At 34.9% G+C, this 19,990-nt stretch overlaps 1 protein-coding gene and 1 long non-coding RNA gene across 3 annotated transcripts; both read left to right on the forward strand.

Moving 5' to 3' along the window:
- The first annotated feature begins 201 nt into the window (after nucleotides 1-201).
- LOC147408312 (uncharacterized) lies at nucleotides 202-5,058 on the forward strand. 2 transcript variants are annotated; one of them, XR_015177054.1, is made up of 3 exons: nucleotides 202-636; nucleotides 2,848-2,998; nucleotides 3,661-5,058. It is a non-coding gene; the product is annotated as an uncharacterized LOC147408312 (long non-coding RNA). The 2 variants fall into 2 exon arrangements; XR_015177053.1 differs by having other exon boundaries at nucleotides 3,732-5,056.
- A 6,196-nt stretch (nucleotides 5,059-11,254) lies between these two features.
- Nucleotides 11,255-18,388, forward strand: LOC147408313 (homeobox-leucine zipper protein HDG5-like). The gene is made up of 12 exons (XM_086437259.1): nucleotides 11,255-11,503; nucleotides 11,644-11,843; nucleotides 11,971-12,149; nucleotides 12,268-12,385; nucleotides 12,757-12,945; nucleotides 13,384-13,857; nucleotides 14,294-14,395; nucleotides 14,582-14,791; nucleotides 15,097-15,265; nucleotides 16,096-16,364; nucleotides 16,501-16,596; nucleotides 17,427-18,388. Exons 2-12 carry the CDS (start codon nucleotides 11,703-11,705, stop codon nucleotides 17,910-17,912), a joined length of 2,433 nt encoding a protein of 810 aa, XP_086293385.1. The 5' UTR covers nucleotides 11,255-11,503; nucleotides 11,644-11,702; the 3' UTR covers nucleotides 17,913-18,388.
- The last annotated feature ends 1,602 nt before the right edge of the window (nucleotides 18,389-19,990 follow it).

A 19,990-nucleotide genomic window follows, 5' to 3' on the forward strand; every position in this document is an offset into this window, starting at 1 on the left:
TGCGTCAAAATAGTAAATTTTCGGCATTACTGTAGCGCTAAATTCGACGGCCCAAATCCGTAGTTTAAATTTCATCGATCCACAGCCCACGTTTTGGCCCATAAAAAAATTCGACAGGCTTAGCCCACTGAATTTTTCTCCCTCGTTTTAACGGCCCATTGTCTTAACGAACTCTCCTTCTTTCATTCAGTTTTTTTCTTCACAAATTTTCGATCTATACGTCTCTCCTCTCCCTCTCTCTGTCTCGATCTCTCGATTTCTATAAGTCTCTTGATCTCTCGATCCTTGTAACTCTCTCGATCTGTAAGTCTCTCAATATGTCGATCTCTCATCTCTTTGTAACTCTCTCGATCTCTCCGCTTGCTGTAAGTCTCTCTCGATCTCCCATCTCTCTGTCTTGGATCTCTCTCTCTCAGCTAGTTTGATTGATTGATTCGAAAAATTATTGGTCGTCTTCTTCGACTTAAGCTCAAATCGAAGAACTGAAGATAAAATCCTCTCGATTTCGTCGTCATCTACGCCTTCCAAGAACTGAACCTCAAATCGAAGAACTGAGCTCAAATCCTTGATCATCTCTTATCAACCAACTATTTTCGAAGCTCAAATTGAGATAGTCATTTGATTGGTTCAGTTCCAGTAAGTATTCTCTCATCTTTTTTCTCCTTATTCATCGTTCATCAATTTTTTCTTGTTTATTTAAACAGTTCAATTGCTTTTGTTTAATTTTTTCTCAACATTTGCTGTAGAAATTGTTAAATTTACTCATGTTGTCATGATCATATCTGGTTGAAGAACAATTATTATCAACAACATTGATAATCAGATTATATTGTCCTTGATACTATTAAAACCACAACAACCTCTTCAAAATTACAAGTTCTTCTCTACAAGAAAAACATCATTCTCAAACAAACAACATCAAAAATCAAAAGAAGAAAATCCACACAAAATCTCTATAGATTTTCGAACATAAAAACTCAAAGCAAAACCTCATATTCTTATTTGATGAAATGTGAATAATGTCCTACATCAACAATTTTCTTATATTTGATTGTTGGTTAGATTTTACCATTCCTTTTAATGAATATTTATGATTTGTATCACATTTTTATAAAAATTAAGAAAAATATTATTATTAGTTTATACTTTAAAATATGTTGGTATACTTTATTATGGTAAACTTTTTCAAGGAAGTCTACTTGTGATGTTAATTAGTTAGTCTTTTCAGCGGTTAGTCTAAATTACTTGACAAACATTTAAGGTTAGATCTTCAATGCCACCTGCTGCATATGTGCCATGTGTAGCTATTCCATTGGCCGCATACTGCCCTTATGTTCCGCCTTATTTCTAACTGTAGATTATTCTGATACCTTACATCCAAAAGTAGAGCTTGCATTAGATTGCTTAACAGACTATGGAGTATTTAGATATTTTGGCCTTTTAAATCGTAGTCTTGATTATGAACTGTCTAACAAAGGCATATATTTATCCGTGTCTAATACATTAAATTTAGTCATGCCAATATGCGATCCAATGAAATTTTGATGTGTAAAGTCCTAGAATAGGACGTAGATGAGTACACTGCTGTCACTAGGCCACGTGCCTGTCGGACACCTTGGTTGAAAGTTACATCTCTCATATAGAGGTACTTTTCCCATGGTTCTCACCACGTGAAATTCTAAAGCTTACTTACATTTGTTTGCCTTTACTAGTATCCTTTTCATCCCATAGTACTCATGCCTGAAACAATTTCAACCCATAACCTTGATCATTAAATGACAGAATGGTGATATTTCAACCAAACAGTGCTTGTTTCAATCACACCCATTTTTTGTTTGAAAGAAGATATAATTTTTTATAAGAGCTTTCAAACTATTCTTCCTGGTGCAGAAATGGCAATCCAAACAGGCACTTTAAGTTCACCATACTTACATGTCCGAGAAGGTTGTGATGGTGATTTGGATGATAAAATCCTCTGTTAGGAATACCACTTATTTGTGTAAGAGAAGTTGTCCGTGGCAGTAACTATGGTTGTCCAGTCAAACAAAGGTAGTTCTTGCTCTTCCTTCCCACTTTTGTTATTAACTACTAGTTAGGAATATTGTTGGAAAAATGAATTAGTATAAAGAAACAATGGGTAATGTCCCCGGGGCTACACTATAATAATTGCAGAGTTTCCCATCTGTATATATCATCATCATTACAACTACTCAATGCAAATCATCTCTGTCCTGTCCATGAAATGGCAAAAAAATTATAGAATAATAACTTGGGTGTTTTGGTTCCAAGAATGTTGGTGCTACCTATCATATATATGTGGCAATCATCTTGAATGATTTTTCTTTTGCATTAGTGTATGTTTTCTTGTTTCTCATATAAAAAGTAAACAAAGGAATCTGACATGACATATTTTAGGCCCCAATAGATATATTTAGTTATTTGAATCGTGTTTCGGTAAAAGCTAATGATCAGGATGGTGGTAAGGAGATTTTTTTAGTCATTCATTGAAAATACAATGAGACTCCTCTTTAATAAGATCCAACAAAGTTCTCCTTTCTAGCTGGTACATCTCCACCCTTACGCAGATCATGCCTACAACTTCTTCGTTAATTTTAGCTTTAACATGTCCATATTTTATTGAAATAATTTGATAGATGGTGTGATTCACCTAATTTAGTATATTTTTTCAGCAAATAAGTCTCACTTGGTTTGGGAGTCTAGACGACACTTCACCTTACATTGAAGGACATGATCTGTTCTTGAATGACACGTTTCAATGCAGGGCCGGATGTTGACATTCATATCAAAACCAGGCTAACACCTTAATTTCTTCTTTGGGAAGTGCAGGTGATAATGTCAAACCACCATCAAAGCAAAGAACAAGGTCAGTTTGGATCAGCCCATGACATGAAAAGTAACTTCTTACAAGCATGCTTAATGTAATATAATAGCACTGGAGACAATCAGACAATCACATATTTTATATTAGAAGATTTTTGTAAGTGTTGAGAATGATTTTACCTTCTTTCTTTCTCCTTATTTTCCAAATAATGCACCTGATCACCAAACCTAAGAGAAGCATATATTATTATTATGTTCTCCTCGAGCTACTACTAGTCACTGGAGGCAAATCAAATTGCCATATGTAGGATTGAGGCCTGAACGTGTTTTGTGGTTGGTTGAAATTAGAGGTGTTACTTTTTGATGAATACAGGCAAAGCTCAGTTTTTATAAAAGAATAGATTTCCCCTGGTGGGTGCCTTCCGTCATTGAGTAGACTAACATTCTCTATGGCTGCTGCATCTAGACTTTGGTAAAAATTTAAAGGATCATCACTATTATTACATTTATATCATCTTCTTTTTTTTTTTCTTTTTTTTTTTTTATTTTGAAAATTCAACATTATGTGAAAGTATCGTTAATGCAGTGTGGAGCATTTGGAAAATATAGGAATACATTACTAACAAACACTGAGGTATTGGAGGAATAATTTCATGGCAAAACAGAGGTACAAAGAATACAAATAGTTTAATTTGAGGTCGTGAGGTCTACACATAAAGAAATTTCCATATTCTTTTTAGATTCAAATATTGCATGTCATCTCATAAAAATCTCTGTTTATCCTTAGATTTTGATATTGTGTTACTTCTTGGATTCCAGTAAAATACTTGCATTGGGATTCGATGAGAAGTTCATCAGGACATGGGAATATTATTTTGTCTATTATGCAGCTGGTTTTAAACACGTACTCTCGGACAATGCAAACCAGCCTTGAATTTATGAAGTGGTAAGAATTTATGCAAATTCTTTTCATTTGAAACATTAATAGTTAGAATGGGTCCTGCATTGCTTCTGATTTTAGCCGATTTCATTTTCTGCTTATGGGAGAATCACTTTGATAATTCGAGTCAAACTAACATCATCGAATTTTAGAATCAAATTATGGGTAAGAATTCTCCATTGATGATCAATGTTTGTTTATGTTTCATAGATGAACCTCTTGGACAATTCGGTGAAGATGTTACCTTACTATGATGGCATGATGACACAGCTCCTCAAGGACTTCTCAAGCAATCAGTTAAGAAACAAAGAGATACATGGCTAGATATGGTTGGTTGCCAATTACAATAGGTGAGTTGAGGAATGGTTTTCTTTGTCCCTCTAAACTACCACAAAACAATAATGATGTACTGTTGTTTGGCCCAACTACAAACCTTCATGGTGCATCAAGGAGTGACCATGAATAGAAACCTTTCTCATAATTTTGAAGTACCAACTCCATCACTGGTGGTTATTCCACTCATAATCATGCTTCTCTCTATCCCCCTATATGAGCATTTGGCATCTGTGTTTGCCAAGAAGCCCTCGGGGAAGAGTAACATGTTCCAACCTCTCCGACGTATAGGCTTGGGACTTGCTCTGACATCTGGATCAATGGCCATTGCTGCAGTAGTGGAAGTTAAGAGGCGTGGGGCTGCAAAGAATCACATTACGCTATCTGTCTTTAGGTTGGGGTGGCAATACTTTCTACTTGGTGTGTCAGACATGCTTACACTTGGGGGAATGCTGGACTTTTTCTACTCCGAGGCTTTTGATAAAATGAGGAGCATGTGTACCTCATTGTTGTGGTGTTCAACTTCCACGGGGTACTTCCTTAGCTCTGTACTGGTCTCGATCACTAATGCAGTGAGTCGACGGTTCGGGCATGAGTGGTTGGGTGGAAACGATTTGAATCACAACCGATTGGACCTGTTTTACACACTTCTCTGTGTTCTTAGTTTTCTCAATTTGCTTAACTATATGTATTAGGCTAAGCAATACTAGACATGGGAAAATCAACTTTGAGAATTGCACTTTGGTTATGTTTGTACTATGTGTTACATTTTCTCAGTTGTGTAGACAAGAAGCTTATGTTAAACCTTATGAATGTCTGACCCAATTACTTCAAATAAGCTAAAACATAACTAAGCCAGGTTTAGTGATTATTCAGGTTTCATTGGCACAGCTCTACTTTCAATAGAAGTATTTCTGTGGAATCACTTTTATAAGTCCAATCAAGTAGGAGTAAGCCCAATCCAAATGAACTTGACAAATTTGATGCACATCCAGATTGGGCGAGTTCTAGTTGAGGACCTAATTTTTTTTAAAAAAAAGAATACCCTATAGTGACGGTCGGCAACCGTAGCCTTTAAAAAATATTTTTTTAATAAAATACCCTATAGTGACGGCCAATAGCCATTGTCTCTATAAGTCCATATACCGAAGTCTCATGCTGTTGCTATATGTATTTCCAACGGGTTTTTCCTCTATGCCGACCATCGCTATATCCTTAAATTCTATGATTTTTAACCGTCGATTATTTTTTCGACAAGGAAAAATTCGATGGACCAATTCGACGGTCGAGACTATCGAATTGTCCCATAATTCGACGGTTTTGGATTCGACGGTTTTGGATTGTCAAATTTTGAAAATTTTCACGTAGTGATCTTTGGATGGTTTACTGATTGGAATTGGAGTGGATGATGGATTTGAGTAATGTTCTTCATCGTATATTGAAGATGGAGACGAAATGAGGGGAAATTAGAGTTCTTGGAGATTGTAGAGAAGAAAAGTGAGAGAAAGGTTTAAGGATCGAATCGAGTAAAGGGGAGAGAGAAAGGTTAGTCTTTCAAAAGAGAAGTGAGAAAGAGAGGGGCATAGTCTATCTCTAAAGTCAAGACAAAACGAAATTGAAGCCTTAGGCTCTTGGCTCTTGTCAAGTGTGCCCATCTATTTAGCTTGGACGTCCAGGGTAGCCATAATGGCATGCACAAATTGAATTTTGTTGCTAACGAAAATGTGCTACGCTGCTAAACTAATGGCATGTTGCCAAATGTATTGAATAGCATTACCCAATTGGTTATTTGGAGAGAAAATTGCGGGAGAAGATGGTTATGGAATTAAGGTTATATATTTTATCTTTTTCTTTGTACATGTGGCATTATAACATTGATTTCTCGGCTTAGCACTTGATAACAACAAATTCAAACTCTAAGGGCACCCACAATTTAAAAAAAAAAATTATTTATTCTTCATCTTTTCCTCTCTCACCGCTACCACCACCACCGTACTAGACCACTAGTGTTGTTGCATTGTTGCACTTTCAACGACCTTCAAAACCACCACTGAACACCCAAATCTTTATGTTTTTCACATTCTTGACCCCATTTAATCACCGCCACACCACCATACCTGTTTAAGGATGGCAACGAGACAGGTTTAGGTCATGTTAGTTAAATCCATCACCAATTACTTTTGCTTACTCTGAACCTGTCCTGACCTTGACTTGGGCCTTATTTTTTTGCGTGTCAAGTTTGAGGAGTGAGGTGGGTTACAGGGCGGGACATATCAAAATCGTCTCTGTCCCAAAATCGAATTGAATTTTTATTTTTAATATCAAACCCTTTTTAAATTAGTTAAAAAAAAAAAAAACTGACCCTATAGGGATGGGTCAGGGCACCGACGAGGCAAAATTGCCATTCCTATATCTGTTGCACTATTGCACCACCCTCGACCTATAACCACCATAGGATCCTCATATTTTTCATGATCTCCCCTCTTTGTATACTCATAAACCATTTTTTTTTTAAATCTAATGTTGTCGAAAAAATCCTATTAACATGAGATTAGAACAAGTTTTTGTATATCTGTTGCACCACTCTCGACCTATAAACATGAGATTAGAACAAGTTTTAATATAGTGTCGACACGATCTTATCGACACTATTAAGGTTTGTTTGATAGGAACCTATCGACACAACCATTTATAAAAAAAAGAAAAAATTCACATTAGCATCCCAACATTGCAAAAGTTTGGTTTAAGTTATTACCTCAAATTGCAAAGAATTAACACATTCAAACAACTTCAGAAGTTGTTTTAAATTAGAATTGGACTTATGGTTGCAATAAACATGTTACATGCATCATATACCCATTCCAAATAATTGAAAAAATAAACACAATATCTGCATTCCCAAAAAGAGAGAGAGAGAGAGAGAGAGAGGAAATGGTGAAGTTTGGGTGAACCTTCGAGAATATCTTGACTTGTCTTAATTGTTTCTAAGAGTTTTAAATAAAAAATAAAATATATAAAGTGACAGAGAAGATAATTAAAAAATGGTGAAGCTTCTCATTAGAGATTAACAATTTTCGATGGAAGATACCGGAGCTTGATCGCCATCAAGGAAGAGGAGCACTGGATTCAGTCATGAGTGGAGGAAGGCAAGAGAGTATATATAATGGATAGAGAGTTTTAAATATTACACTGTTTTGATTATTAACAACCCACAAAATTATATGCAAATCCTCAAAGTAGTCGGTGGAATTAATTTATTGTCCTTCTTCATAGTTTAGGAGGATTTCTTCTTGGGTTTTAATAAATATATTTGAATGTCATTTTCATTAAAGATTTTTTCTCTGAAACATAGCACTTCTAAAAGATTATTTTTCCAATATAGAGGTGTTACAGACAAGAATTGTTTTTCTTCATTATAATTCACGTGGGTTGTACCAATTTAAAAATGACAATTTGAAAAGATGTTGGGTGGCATACAATCTGCCCCACTTTGAATCCTTTTGGTGGGGAAAAAGCTTTCCAATTCCAACGAGCTTTAAAGCGCCATCATCGACATGTTTTTTTATGTTTTTCTATTATCATACATTTTTAGTGTTTTAATTATGTGACAAAATTAGATTGTTAGCAATCTTTGATTTAATTCTTGAAAAATCCATGAATTTTTTGTTTTTTTTAATAAAAGTATTATTCACCGAATTATTGAATTATTCTAAATAATTCACGCATTTTAAGTTAAAATAATAATAGAACTCATTTTTATGAATTTTTATAAAACTCGGTGAAAAAAAAAAAGATATTACTGTAACTTGTTGTATGTTGCAAAGTGTAAACTTTTAAGTTGTGACGTGTAACATAAGTCGACTTTGAAATGGTCATGCTTCAAAATTTTGTAAGAATCCACCTTTTTATGTGACAAATATCCCTTTTATCTTTAAAAAATAATGACTAACCCTTTACATTTATTTGAAATTTCACCTTAATTAATGATTTGTCCCTTGACTTTGATCTTTCTTTATAAATCAATGAAACAATAACTTCAACACCCTCATTATCACCATCACCATTAACATAACCAATGTCATCATCACCATCATTATAATATTATCGAATTTTTTATTTTTGAATTTTTGAAATGAAACAAATAATACGCATATGATGTATATGTCGCATATTTTTCATTTATCGAATTTTTGACTGAATTTTTGTAATCCAAAATCGAATAGAACTCAAATTTTTCACTAATCAAATTTTTTATGTATTCCAAATCACTAACACAGAGCTAGAATACTCATTTCCATACAAGGTGGATGGTATTAACATGCACACAAAGTAAGTTATAAAGGAGGATGAGTCTAGGCATCATAGCTGTTGTGGTAAATTCAAGTTGTATGTATATCTCCTATAGAGTATAAAATATATGTATTGATTCTTGACCCGTTTTAGCAAGTAATGGTGTCCCAAGTACACTTACCCATGTCCATTTTTTAGTAATGGCACCAAACCCTTGGAAGTCCTATCTTTACTATATTATTATATCACATATAGTTTTACTTTTGATGATAGCTACTTTATCATCAAATTTTTTATTTTCTTTTTTGGCTTTTACGTACCATCGATTTCATAAATTGTAACATCTGTTGGAGAGAAATATTCTAACTTAATTTAAACTTTTCCTCTATGATATTTGGTTATTGAAAATGATATTAACCAAGTATGTGTCTTATCAATTTATGACTATATCTTCTATTAGGGAAACAATACGGAGCCAAAGCCTTTGTCCTATATGGATTAAAAGTTTTGTAAGGGCCAATTTTTTGTAAGGATAATCTTTATGATGGGGAAATTATCCTCACAAAAAATCAGTCCAATCTAAAAATTTTAACCCCATCAAAGCTGGTTTAGAATTGTGAACCGTTGATTTTTTATCATTAATTTGTAAATCACACTTTTGACGGGGTAGAAGTTTAGGGTTTAAGGTCTAGGGTTTAAAAGTTTCAATTAATTTGTTTATGCCAAAATCATCTCAATCAACCTTCTTTAATTGTATCTTCCTTCTATCACAATTACAACAAAACTCCTTTGGATATCTTTCCACCCATCCATCCAAATTGTCTATGAACGTTAACTATTTCTTGATTGTGCAACATTTTTTCTCTATAAAGCATAGATGGCCTTATTCCTATCTTCTAAAATTGTCCTTTTGCTTTAATATGTTGATCGCATAACACTCCATATGCACATCTTCTCCTTAACCACAATGTTGTTAACTATATCAATATATATTTTGTAAGTTCTATGCTATCTCATTTTGTGAATTATATGATGCAATGCAGGGAAAATTTACTACAGTCGAAAAAATTTATTTGATAAGATTGCATATAAGATTAAATGTATCTATCCATTTAATCATAGAGGATGTCATTTTGGAAGCCCTTGTGTTTCCAAACTGATAACTACTCGTTGACCTTAGTCAACCTATCAAAGATTAATATATATGAAATGAACTAAATGCCTTTGTCTTCAACCTCAAGCTAAAAAAACCCTTTGATCTTCTCACAAAAATCCATTATTTTCGACATCGTATAATCTATGTTTTATTCATTCAATGTTATCTTCATTCCATAGTTTTCAACCTTACCTTACTCTTTGTAGAAAATCCTTGATTTTTCTACTAAAAATGTGATTGTCTTCTACTTCTCGAGCCCAAAATCCTGTATTGCCTTAAGAGTGATTTTGGGGATCTACATTTTTGAGGCCGCATGCAACCCCACATTCTTCTTAGTCCACATGTATTGAAGTCTTCCAAACATGTGTATAACATGAGTTTTTTTTTTTGTAAAGAACAATGCTAGAGTGACTGCGTAGGATACCACATTCGACATTGAGTTGACGTGGATGTGTGCTTAGAACCATATATCACTATGTGAAAATTGAAAATTTTGATGAGCCAAAGCCCACAAATTTTAAAAATCAAATTTCGACAGTCCATGACTGTTGAAATTTTTTATGTTTCTCAATTCAATGGTTTAGAGACATCAAATTTCTCCCATCCTCCATTAATTTGATGGTTTCAGTCTGTCGAAAAAAAAATTAACAATAAAAAATTTGATGCTTGGGTCTATCGAATTTTATGAAATTCAATGGCCTTGGATTTTCAAATATAGGTTTTTTCACATTGTGTATATTTTTCAATCACATCTCTAAGAAAAATATCTATGGTTCTAAACGCATCTCCATGTCAGTGCAATGTCGTAGGAAGTCATTTTAGCATTTTTGATTTGTAAACATGGGATGCCTTCAATATATATAGGGTTTTCTTGGGTCTTCAAAATAGCACTCATATTTGCTTGAAGATGCTAGCTGTGGAAGAAAATTCAAGGATTTTGCTACTAGAGATTGAATACAAGGCCATTCAGGTCATTTTTTAGTAGTCTATCATAGAAGACCTGAGGTCAAGAGACAATCTTCCGTTTTAAAACACGGGGGTATCTCAAAATTCATTAAAACGTATAGAGGTCTGTCTAAATTTCCGTGAAATAAAAGAAAGAAACAAAGTTGACTTTTTTTCCCCCCAGACAAGACAAAAGAAAAGAGTCCGACTAACGTTACTAAGTTAGTAAGGATTTCACCCTTAGTAAGGGTTCTTGGGCTCACTTTGTAAATTACAAAAACATGATCCCATTCTTCAAGTTGTAGAGAACATAATTATATGAACTTTGAAAAAAAAAAAAATTATTTTTCACCGTTTGAATTTTAATTTTAAATATTGAAAATAATTGGAAGTTTGATAGCGGTCCATTTTCAAAACCTTTGACCTAAAAGAAGAATTAGGTTTTTTTTTTAATATAAGTTTTACAGTGAAATCTAGAAAACTGTGGCGTTGGAATTGTAGTGCATGGTCATCCATTTGAGTAAAATGACCCTTACTAAGACTTAAAATCTTACTAAGTTAGTAAGAAAGGTGTTTCTCAAAGGAGAAAAAACGCTCTATTAACCCTTCACTCATGTAACCACACGTTTCGGTGAACCACAGCGACGGATTTACTGGCGATGATCGGTTTCAGTCACCCCGTAGTAAAAGTCCCGCATTTACCACGTACGGTATTAATTATTACCGAGTAATGGCGAAAGAGATAGAGAGAGAAAGCGAGTGTCAAAATTATAGAGAGAGAGAGAGAGTGAAAAAATCTCAAGAAATCAGAGAGTTTTCAATCGACTTCTCCAATTCCGAAAAACTCAGACACACCTATTTAATTTCAACTCTCTCTCTCTCTCTCTCTCTCACCTGCTCTCTTTAATTCTCTCCTCTTTTTCGAAGCTTTCATGGCGGTTTCGGAACTCAACAAAAATCTTGATTTTGTTTCTGTTCAAGAGAAATCAGTCGTTCAGGTTTTCACAGATTGAAATTATTCTTGATCTGATCTTATTTTCTCGTGATTTCAGCCTTGTTTTTGGATTTATTTTGGAAATTCTTCTAATTTTATGTAATAAAAGTCTTTTTATTTTTTATTTTTGTTTTTGTTTTGTAGATATTTTGATCTTTAGGGGAAGAACCGAAGAAGAAGAACGAAAGGTAGAGAAAGCGAGAATGTATGGAGATTGCCAATTACTTTCAACAATGGGAGGGAACGTAGTTTCTTCAGATTCAATTTTTTCTTCGCAGATCCGAAACCCTAATTTCAATTTCATGGCTAATATGCCTTTCCATCCTTTCTCTGCAATTGTTCCAGTAAGTTTCCTTCTTTCCTTACATGGAAAAAAAACTAACAAAACATGCGTTTTTTTTTTTTTTTTTCCTTTCTAAAAATACGCCTTGTTTGCTAAAATGCGCTGTGCGACTCTTCGATGTTTCTCAGAAAGAAGAATCTGGATTACAGAGAGGAGGCAAGGAAGAAGAGATGGAGAGCGGATCAGTGAGTGGACACGTGGTGGAAGGAGCTTCCGCTGATGAACAAGAGAACGAACAGCAGCAGCAGCAGCCGAAGAAGAAACGCTACCACAGGCACACTGTACGCCAGATTCAAGAAATGGAGGCGTAGGGTTTCCCTCTCTTGCTAACTTACGCACTCTATTGCTCTCTTATTTATTTTTTTCATAAAAAAAAAAAAACAAATTATTTATATTAAAAAATGTGTTTCGGATTTGGGTTTTAGTTTGTTTAAGGAATGTCCACACCCAGACGACAAGCAGCGGATGAAGCTGAGCCAAGATCTCGGCCTTAAACCTCGCCAAGTCAAGTTTTGGTTCCAAAACCGGCGTACGCAGATGAAGGTGCGCACGTTAGTATTTGTATTGTCTTGTTCTCTAGAATGCGCCTACGACATGTGTAACGTTAATGTTTATTAAGATTTAAGATCATGTTTGCGCGTTTGCGCGTACACCACTACCATGCGCACTGTAGAACAGCATGAAAGCTCATTAACTTTGTCTCCCTTTTCAATGGGCAAATCCTTAAATGCTCGCAGACGGTTGCGTAGTAATCCATATCTACTCTTACGCTTCCCCAACAAACCATGTTAATTAGTTTAACTTTAACCATACTGTAATAACATGCGCAATGTGCGTAGGTTAAGACTAGTGTTGGGTTCTAATTATAATTATTATTGTTTTTTTTCTTTTTTAAATCATTGTATGAATATTAGGCACAACAAGACAGATCAGATAATGTTATACTAAGATCAGAGAATGAAAACCTAAAGAATGAGAATTTTCGACTGCAATCGGCATTAAGGAACATTGTGTGCCCTAATTGTGGTGGTCCTGCTATTCTCGGAGAGATGTCGTTTGACGAACAGCACATTCGACTCGAAAATGCCCGGCTCAAAGACGAGGTATTGCTTATTTCTTTATATTATATTGTATATTGTATGTGTTCACATGAATTATTTATTTACTCATTCACTAGGCCTTATTTTAGTCTAAATGGTGCGTGTTAGCATGGCTGTTCTTGCACTGTATTAGGTGAACATTTCTTTTCATATGTTAATATAACCCACTTTTAATAAATTAAGATTAAGATCTAGGTTTTGATGGGGTCAAAGAAAAGGTATTGGTTATTAGTTTGTTGAATTGCATGCATGCATGCTTACAATGGTATTTTTATTCCTTTACTAGACCTTATTTTAGCCTAAATGGTGCACCTTAGCATTTTTGTTCCTACACTGTTTATTTATTTATTATTTTATGTGTAATTATAACCCATTTGTAATAAATTAAGATATGGTTTTGAAGGGTTTTAGGAGGTTTAAGGTTTTTTCAATGTTTTGCAGCTCGAGCGTCTCTCCTGCATTGCATCCCGCTACACCGGCCGGCCAATAGAGGTACTAGGCCCTACACCACCCCCTCTATTACTCCCATCGTTGGATCTCGACATGGGTATCTACTCTAGACACTTCCAAGAGTCTATGGGTACTTGCACTGACATGATTCCTGTGCCATCAATACCCGAGAACTCACACTTCGATGGTGTTAATCTAATCACGGAACAAGAAAAGCCACTAGCGTTGGAGCTTGCCATGACCGCCATGGATGAACTAGTGAAGATGTGCCAGGCGACCGAGCCACTTTGGGTCCGAAGTGGCAATGGCACCAAGGAAATGCTCAATGTCGAAGAACACTCAAGGATGTTTCCATGGCCAATGAACCTCAAGCAGCATCAGGGTGAATTCAGGACAGAAGTCACCCGGGAAAGCGCGCTTGTTATAATGAATAGCATCACTCTTGTTGATGCGTTCTTGGATGCTGTAAGTCCCAACTTCAAAAATAATTAGTTTGTAGATTGTTTGAAACTCTTTCTATGAAATTACACGGCCGAAAATTCATAATGTATAAATTACATACCACATATAGACTAAGAAATTCAGACTACATATAAAAAGCCTATCTCCTCTTTAGGGTTTTCAATAACAGTGAGTACAATTTAAAGTCACATATATCTAGGGAAAACTAGTAATTTCAGCAAAATATACTCGCTCATTATGGTAAAACTCCCAATCAAATATGCATTCATCTGAATTTTCAAATAGTATTTCTATTTACCATTCCTTATTACCTTTGATTTAGTTCTGTGAACTATAATTAGCCATGTTTTTATTTACTGAAATTGAATTGTTCATTTGCTAGAACTGATGTTTCGGTTTCTGACAATCTAACCACATATTCCTTAATGGAATTTTTCAGAACAAGTGGATGGAACTGTTTCCTTCAATCGTATCTAGAGCGAAAACTGTTCAAATTATAACTTCTGGTGTGTCAGGTCATGCCAATGGTTCACTTCATCTGGTAAGCACCCCCAATGAATAAAAATCTTGAAATCCTTCATAAATTGCAAGTTTAGGAGTATTTACCAGGAAATATCATATTCCTTAGATTTATTTTATGTAAATCTGAAAGTACTACTTATTTGTTTTTCTTTTGAAATAGCAATTAATCTCTTGGAAATTGCTTTGATTGTATTATACTTGGCAGATGTACGCAGAATTGCAAGCTCTCTCACCTTTGGTCCCAACACGCGAGGCTCATTTCCTTCGATACTGCCAACAAAATGTCGAGGGGACTTGGGCAATCGTTGATTTCCCCATTGATGGATTCCATGACAGTCTTCAACCTTCATTTCCTAGATACCGTAGACGACCTTCAGGCTGCATTATTCAAGATATGCCCAATGGATACTCAAGGGTGAGCTTCATTTTCTTGTGTTATTGTCAATGGGGTGGGTTTTCAATTTCCCCATTTTCGAAGTATCTTATAAATGGGTATTAACTTCTGACATTTACGGATGTTAAAACTTCGCAACGTTCTGACACGAAACTTGATCCTTCACATCGAACACATTTCAAACCAATTTTGGAGATAAGGCTTTGATGATGATGATACATGTGCATGATCTTATGCATGTGTCCAAAATACATTTATAGAAATCACTGGTTATAACATTATTAAGGTTTTAACATATATATTTGGTGTTTAATTATTATATGCAGGTGATGTGGGTGGAACACATAGAGGTAGAAGATAAACCAGTCCATCAAATATTTAACCAGTTTGTAAATAGTGGGATGGCGTTTGGGGCTCAACGCTGGCTAGCAGTATTGCAACAGCAATGCGAGCGTCTCGCAAGTCTCATGGCCAGAAATATTTCTGATCTTGGAGGTGCGTTTTATTTCCGAAATTCACTTATATACTGTAGCATACATGAAACACTGACAAAGGTATTTTACCAAAATGGCTGGAGTATATATTTTGGTATAATTATTGGAGCGTCAATTTTTGAAAAAATAAATCTAAAACAGTTGTATAGACGCATTTGCATAGTTATTTTTACAACCTTCCTATTAACCAAAATGAATTTAAATGAAGTGCATAAAGGTAAATTCATCAAACCATATAGTAAATCAGATGACAAAAATGTGTAGCTTCTTAAGGAAAGTCATGCAGTTGAAACGTATGGTAAAATAGTGAAAACAAGATTGTAACTATATTGGTTTAAGTTAAATTTGCTTAAAGTCAATGCCCCAAGGGAGGCAAGACTAATTTCTATAAAAATGAGGCATGTCTATATTTGACGTCTCTCTGTAGTCTTTCTTGTCTAAGTTTATAACTCTAATAAAAATTAGAATAGAGTAAAAAAATTGGAGATAAATCAGAATTAATGAGCTAATTAATATTTTTGATGATCACCATGGTGAGATTAAGATACAAAAAACCAACCTTATTTAAATACGATACATCTCTTCGTGGGCTGCAATTGTTCATAACATTTATCACTAGATCTTGGGGATTCGAGCTCAGAGTTCAATTTGAAAATACTTTCATTAGTTTATGAATTATGAATATTGAATATTGAAATGGTTTTTGTGTGTGGTGAGTTCATCTTCAACCCAATAATATGGTCATGTGTCAACCTAGTATTTTTGCATATATGTTCTTGTAGTCTCTTGTTATATTACTTATAACCCTAACCCTAATCCTGTCATTTACAGTCATACCCTCCCCCGAAGCAAGAAAGAATTTGATGAAACTGTCCCAAAGAATGATAAGGACATTCTGCTTCAACATCAGCACATCTGGAGGTCAGTCATGGACGGCTCTCTCTGATTCCTCCGAAGACACAGTTCGTATAACAACCAGGAAAAGTACAGAACCTGGCCAACCAAACGGTGTCATTCTCTGTGCTGTCTCAACCACTTGGCTGCCGTTCTCTCACCATCAAGTCTTTGATCTCTTGAGGGATGAACGCCGAAGATCTCAGGTTTATATTAATTACATCCCTTCATCTTCAAACCAATTCATCTACTTATCAGAGCAAAAAATTTTAACAACAACAATAATAATTGGAACTATGGAGATGAATATAAAAGAAACTAATTAATAGTGTTCTTCCACAGCTTGATGTTCTTTCCAGTGGGACTTCATCGCATGAGGTTGCTCATATCGCTAATGGCTCCCATCCGGGGAACTGCATTTCTCTTTTGCGTATCAATGTAAGTACTTCCATATTATTTCCGAATTTGTTTCAGTTAGTCTATTGTTGTTGCTTTATTTTCTTTTTCTTGTCTTGGTTGGTAAGATAGATTCTAAACCTCAAGAAGTTGATTTTAGTAATTTGGAAAACATATATATAAGCCTAGCTTAAGTGAGTTCTATGAAAAATGCCCACTTAAGGTTCTAAAAGAGCAGGAGGAATACAAAAAATGATGTTGATAATGAGATAGTTTGAACGTATGAATATATTTGATTTTTTTTTTCTAGCTTAGCTAGAGAGATTGGTGTTCAGTAGTGATTAGTGGTGAAGGTGGATTTTGCACTTAATTAGTTGGGTGAATTACGTCTTTATGAGTTGAATTTGACGAATTTACGATTGTGGCTCACTGTCCATTTTAATTAACAAAACATGAACAGTATCGCTTTAAACCTGCGAAATTGTCACTTCAAAACCTCCAAATTTGTCATCGTTCACGTTTTGGTTATTAAAATGAAAAGTGAGTTGGAATTGTAAATTTGTCAAAAGTTGATCACTTTTTTGTGAATATCACTGATTAGTTCATGACATGAACACTCCCAAAACTTACTTGAATTATCATAATGCATGTTCTTAGACCTAATTATAAAGAGAAAATAGATTTGTTGACTCGACCCCAAATTTTGGGATAAGATGATGATTGATGGAAGAGATGATTTCAATTATTTATTATTAGTAGTAGTATTGTTGAGTTATTGTTAGTAGATACTAAATCATTAGTAGAAGGTAAAAACATTTCTCCTCAACTAGCTTATTATTATTATTTTTATTTATTTGCATGGATGGATGCAGGCATCCACCAATTCATCCCAGAGTGTAGAGCTAATGCTGCAGGAAAGCTGCACAGACCAAGCTGGAAGTCTTGTGGTCTACACCACTATTGATGTTGACTCTGTCCAGCTAGCAATGAGTGGTGAGGATCCATCTTACATCCCTCTCCTCCCATTAGGGTTTGTAGTAATTCCTGTAGGTCCCACCAACAAGAACAACATCAACGGCAATGATAACAACACCATACCATCATCATCATCAGCAGCATCAGAAGATCATGGAAATGGGCCCACACCAAGTTGTTTACTTACAGTAGGCCTACAAGTGCTAGCGAGCACAATCCCTGCAGCAAAGATCAACCTATCAAGTGTCACAGCTGTGAACAACCATATTTGCAACGTGGTGCACCAGATCAATGCCCTTCTTAACGGCACCACAACAAGCAACGCTGGTGGAGGCGGCGCAAGTGGTGAGCCACCGACCACCACCGCTGCTTCATCTGAGTAATAATGTAGATTTGCTCTTCTGAATTACCTAAAGCCTCCCCCCCATTCTCTCCAAGGGAACTAGATGGTTGATATAATTACCATAATATCCTCATACCAAGTTGAAGGCAATATTATGGTCTTTTTGATGGAAAGAGATTGGGGGAGGTTTTGGGTAATTTGAGAAGAAAATGGGGGTAGGAATGTCCCTAAAAATTTGTAATAGGTAGGTAGGACTTAAGTGGAGTGTGTTTTGAAGAAGAGTGAGAGAGGGAGTCAAGAGCGCACCAGATGTGATCCTTGGTTACTGGATGGCTAAGATACTCCAATGGAGTTTTTGGAGTGGATGAGCTGTCTTTGATCAAGCAGTCTGCAAGGATGTTGGTTCGGGAATTGACTTCTCCTCAACTGTATCCTTTATTTCTTTTAATTATCTTTCTGACTTTTTCCAACCAGAAAACTTTGTTTTTGGTATTTATTGAAAGTTTGTTAACTTCAGTCTCTTATATCTTCTTTTTTTAATTTTTTTTTTTTTTACTCTCTCTTCATGCATGGTGTGTTGGTTTTCTTTTTTTTTTTTAATGAATATTTGACATACGTCTGTGTTTTCAAAATTATTCAAACCGATGTTTTATACATCTTGACTGTGGTCTTTTCTGAGAGACTAACAAAAAACAATGATTTTAAATTTAACTTTTTTGCTTTGGTGGACTACACGTAACAACAGTTAAATATATCACTTTATGTGAAGGGAGAGATAGAGACACATAGGTGTGACTTGGGAAGCAAATCCAATCCCTTTTACCATCTCAGCTAACCCTAGGCAGGTATTTGTCTTAACCTGTTTAGATGCATGGTATTTAGGTGTGTATTAATACATCACATGATCAATCTTCTTTGAAGATTATATTATGATAAACTTTAAAATAGGATTAGATTAGATCATCAGTTAATAACAAACGCAATTAATCGATTGCAAAATTTCGGATTGACTAAATAAATCTTGAAAGTATTATGGTTGTTTTACCATATGTGGAAGCTGACCAACATGTCAATTTGCAAAACTTGTAAGTTCCATCATTGGAACTTGTCTCCAGGAAAATTAAATATTATAGCAATACCCCCCCCCCCCCCCCCCCTGATTTTTTTGGTGAATATATGAGATACTCCCTGGATTAATTTTGGAGAAGTTTCCCTTCACAGTGGTCTTCTATGAAAGATTAATAGAGAATGACCTAAATGTAGTTAGGTCAACCTCTAGCAAAAACAACGTCCTTGATTTTTTTTTCTTCCAAAAGCCAAATTTCTTAAATCTTCAATCTCAAAGATTATGTAGAAGGGTTTGTATGATTCTAGGGTATTCATTCTCAAGAAAAGTATAATTTCCTTGAGAAAATGGTCATGCATTTCAAATTGAATTTTATGGGAAAATGAATTCAACTATTTAATTGCACCTAGCTTGGAAAATATCAAAAAACAAACACTTTTTTTTTAGTTGTGGGAATGGGCGATTGTGAAAGTAGGGTTTAAAATGAATTAGACTTGGATCTAAGTATATCTATAATTTTTTTTATTTGGATCTGAATCCATATCCAAATCTGAATTGGATCCTATTAGATAATTTTGGTTTGGTGGATTTAAAAAAAAAATGATTATATTGCCCCCCACCAACTTTTGCTGATGCCAACCTATTTCTTATGTAATCACTAAGGAATTAGCTCACATTTTGGGGGTTGCATTAGCAAAAGATTGGTGGGGGCAATAAAAACTCTCTAGAAAAATTATAAGAGACTATTTGTTAAGTTGTGTTTGGACTTAGATTTTGAATCAACTATCGTCTCAAATGGAATGTATTCAATATGATGTGTTTGAAATATATATATGAGTAGCGTTCAATGGCCAACAGTTTGGCAAACATTTTGGCAAACACATTTTTCAAAACATGGGTTAGAGGTCTTGGAATGGGCTGATTTTTGGTGAGGATGATCTCTATGGTGAGGAGATCATCATCACCAAAAATCAGCCCATTCCAAAACTTCTAACCTCATCAAAAATGGTTTACAAAAAATGGACGGTTCACGATTTTTCAACTTGTAAAAT

This window comes from Akebia trifoliata, chromosome 3 (genome assembly GCF_017979445.1).
Source record: "Akebia trifoliata isolate Shusen 1 chromosome 3, ASM1797944v1, whole genome shotgun sequence".
In the NCBI taxonomy this organism is placed as follows: domain Eukaryota; kingdom Viridiplantae; phylum Streptophyta; class Magnoliopsida; order Ranunculales; family Lardizabalaceae; genus Akebia; species Akebia trifoliata.

Bases quoted from the DNA above. Each gene is read 5' to 3' on its own strand.
- LOC147408313 (XM_086437259.1), top strand. From the start codon at position 11,703: ATGTATGGAGATTGCCAATTACTTTCAACAATGGGAGGGAACGTAGTT. The intron at 11,844-11,970 runs GTAAGTTTCCTT...GATGTTTCTCAG, and splicing joins CTTTCTCTGCAATTGTTCCA to AAAGAAGAATCTGGATTACA. The intron at 14,792-15,096 runs GTGAGCTTCATT...TATTATATGCAG, and splicing joins TGCCCAATGGATACTCAAGG to GTGATGTGGGTGGAACACAT.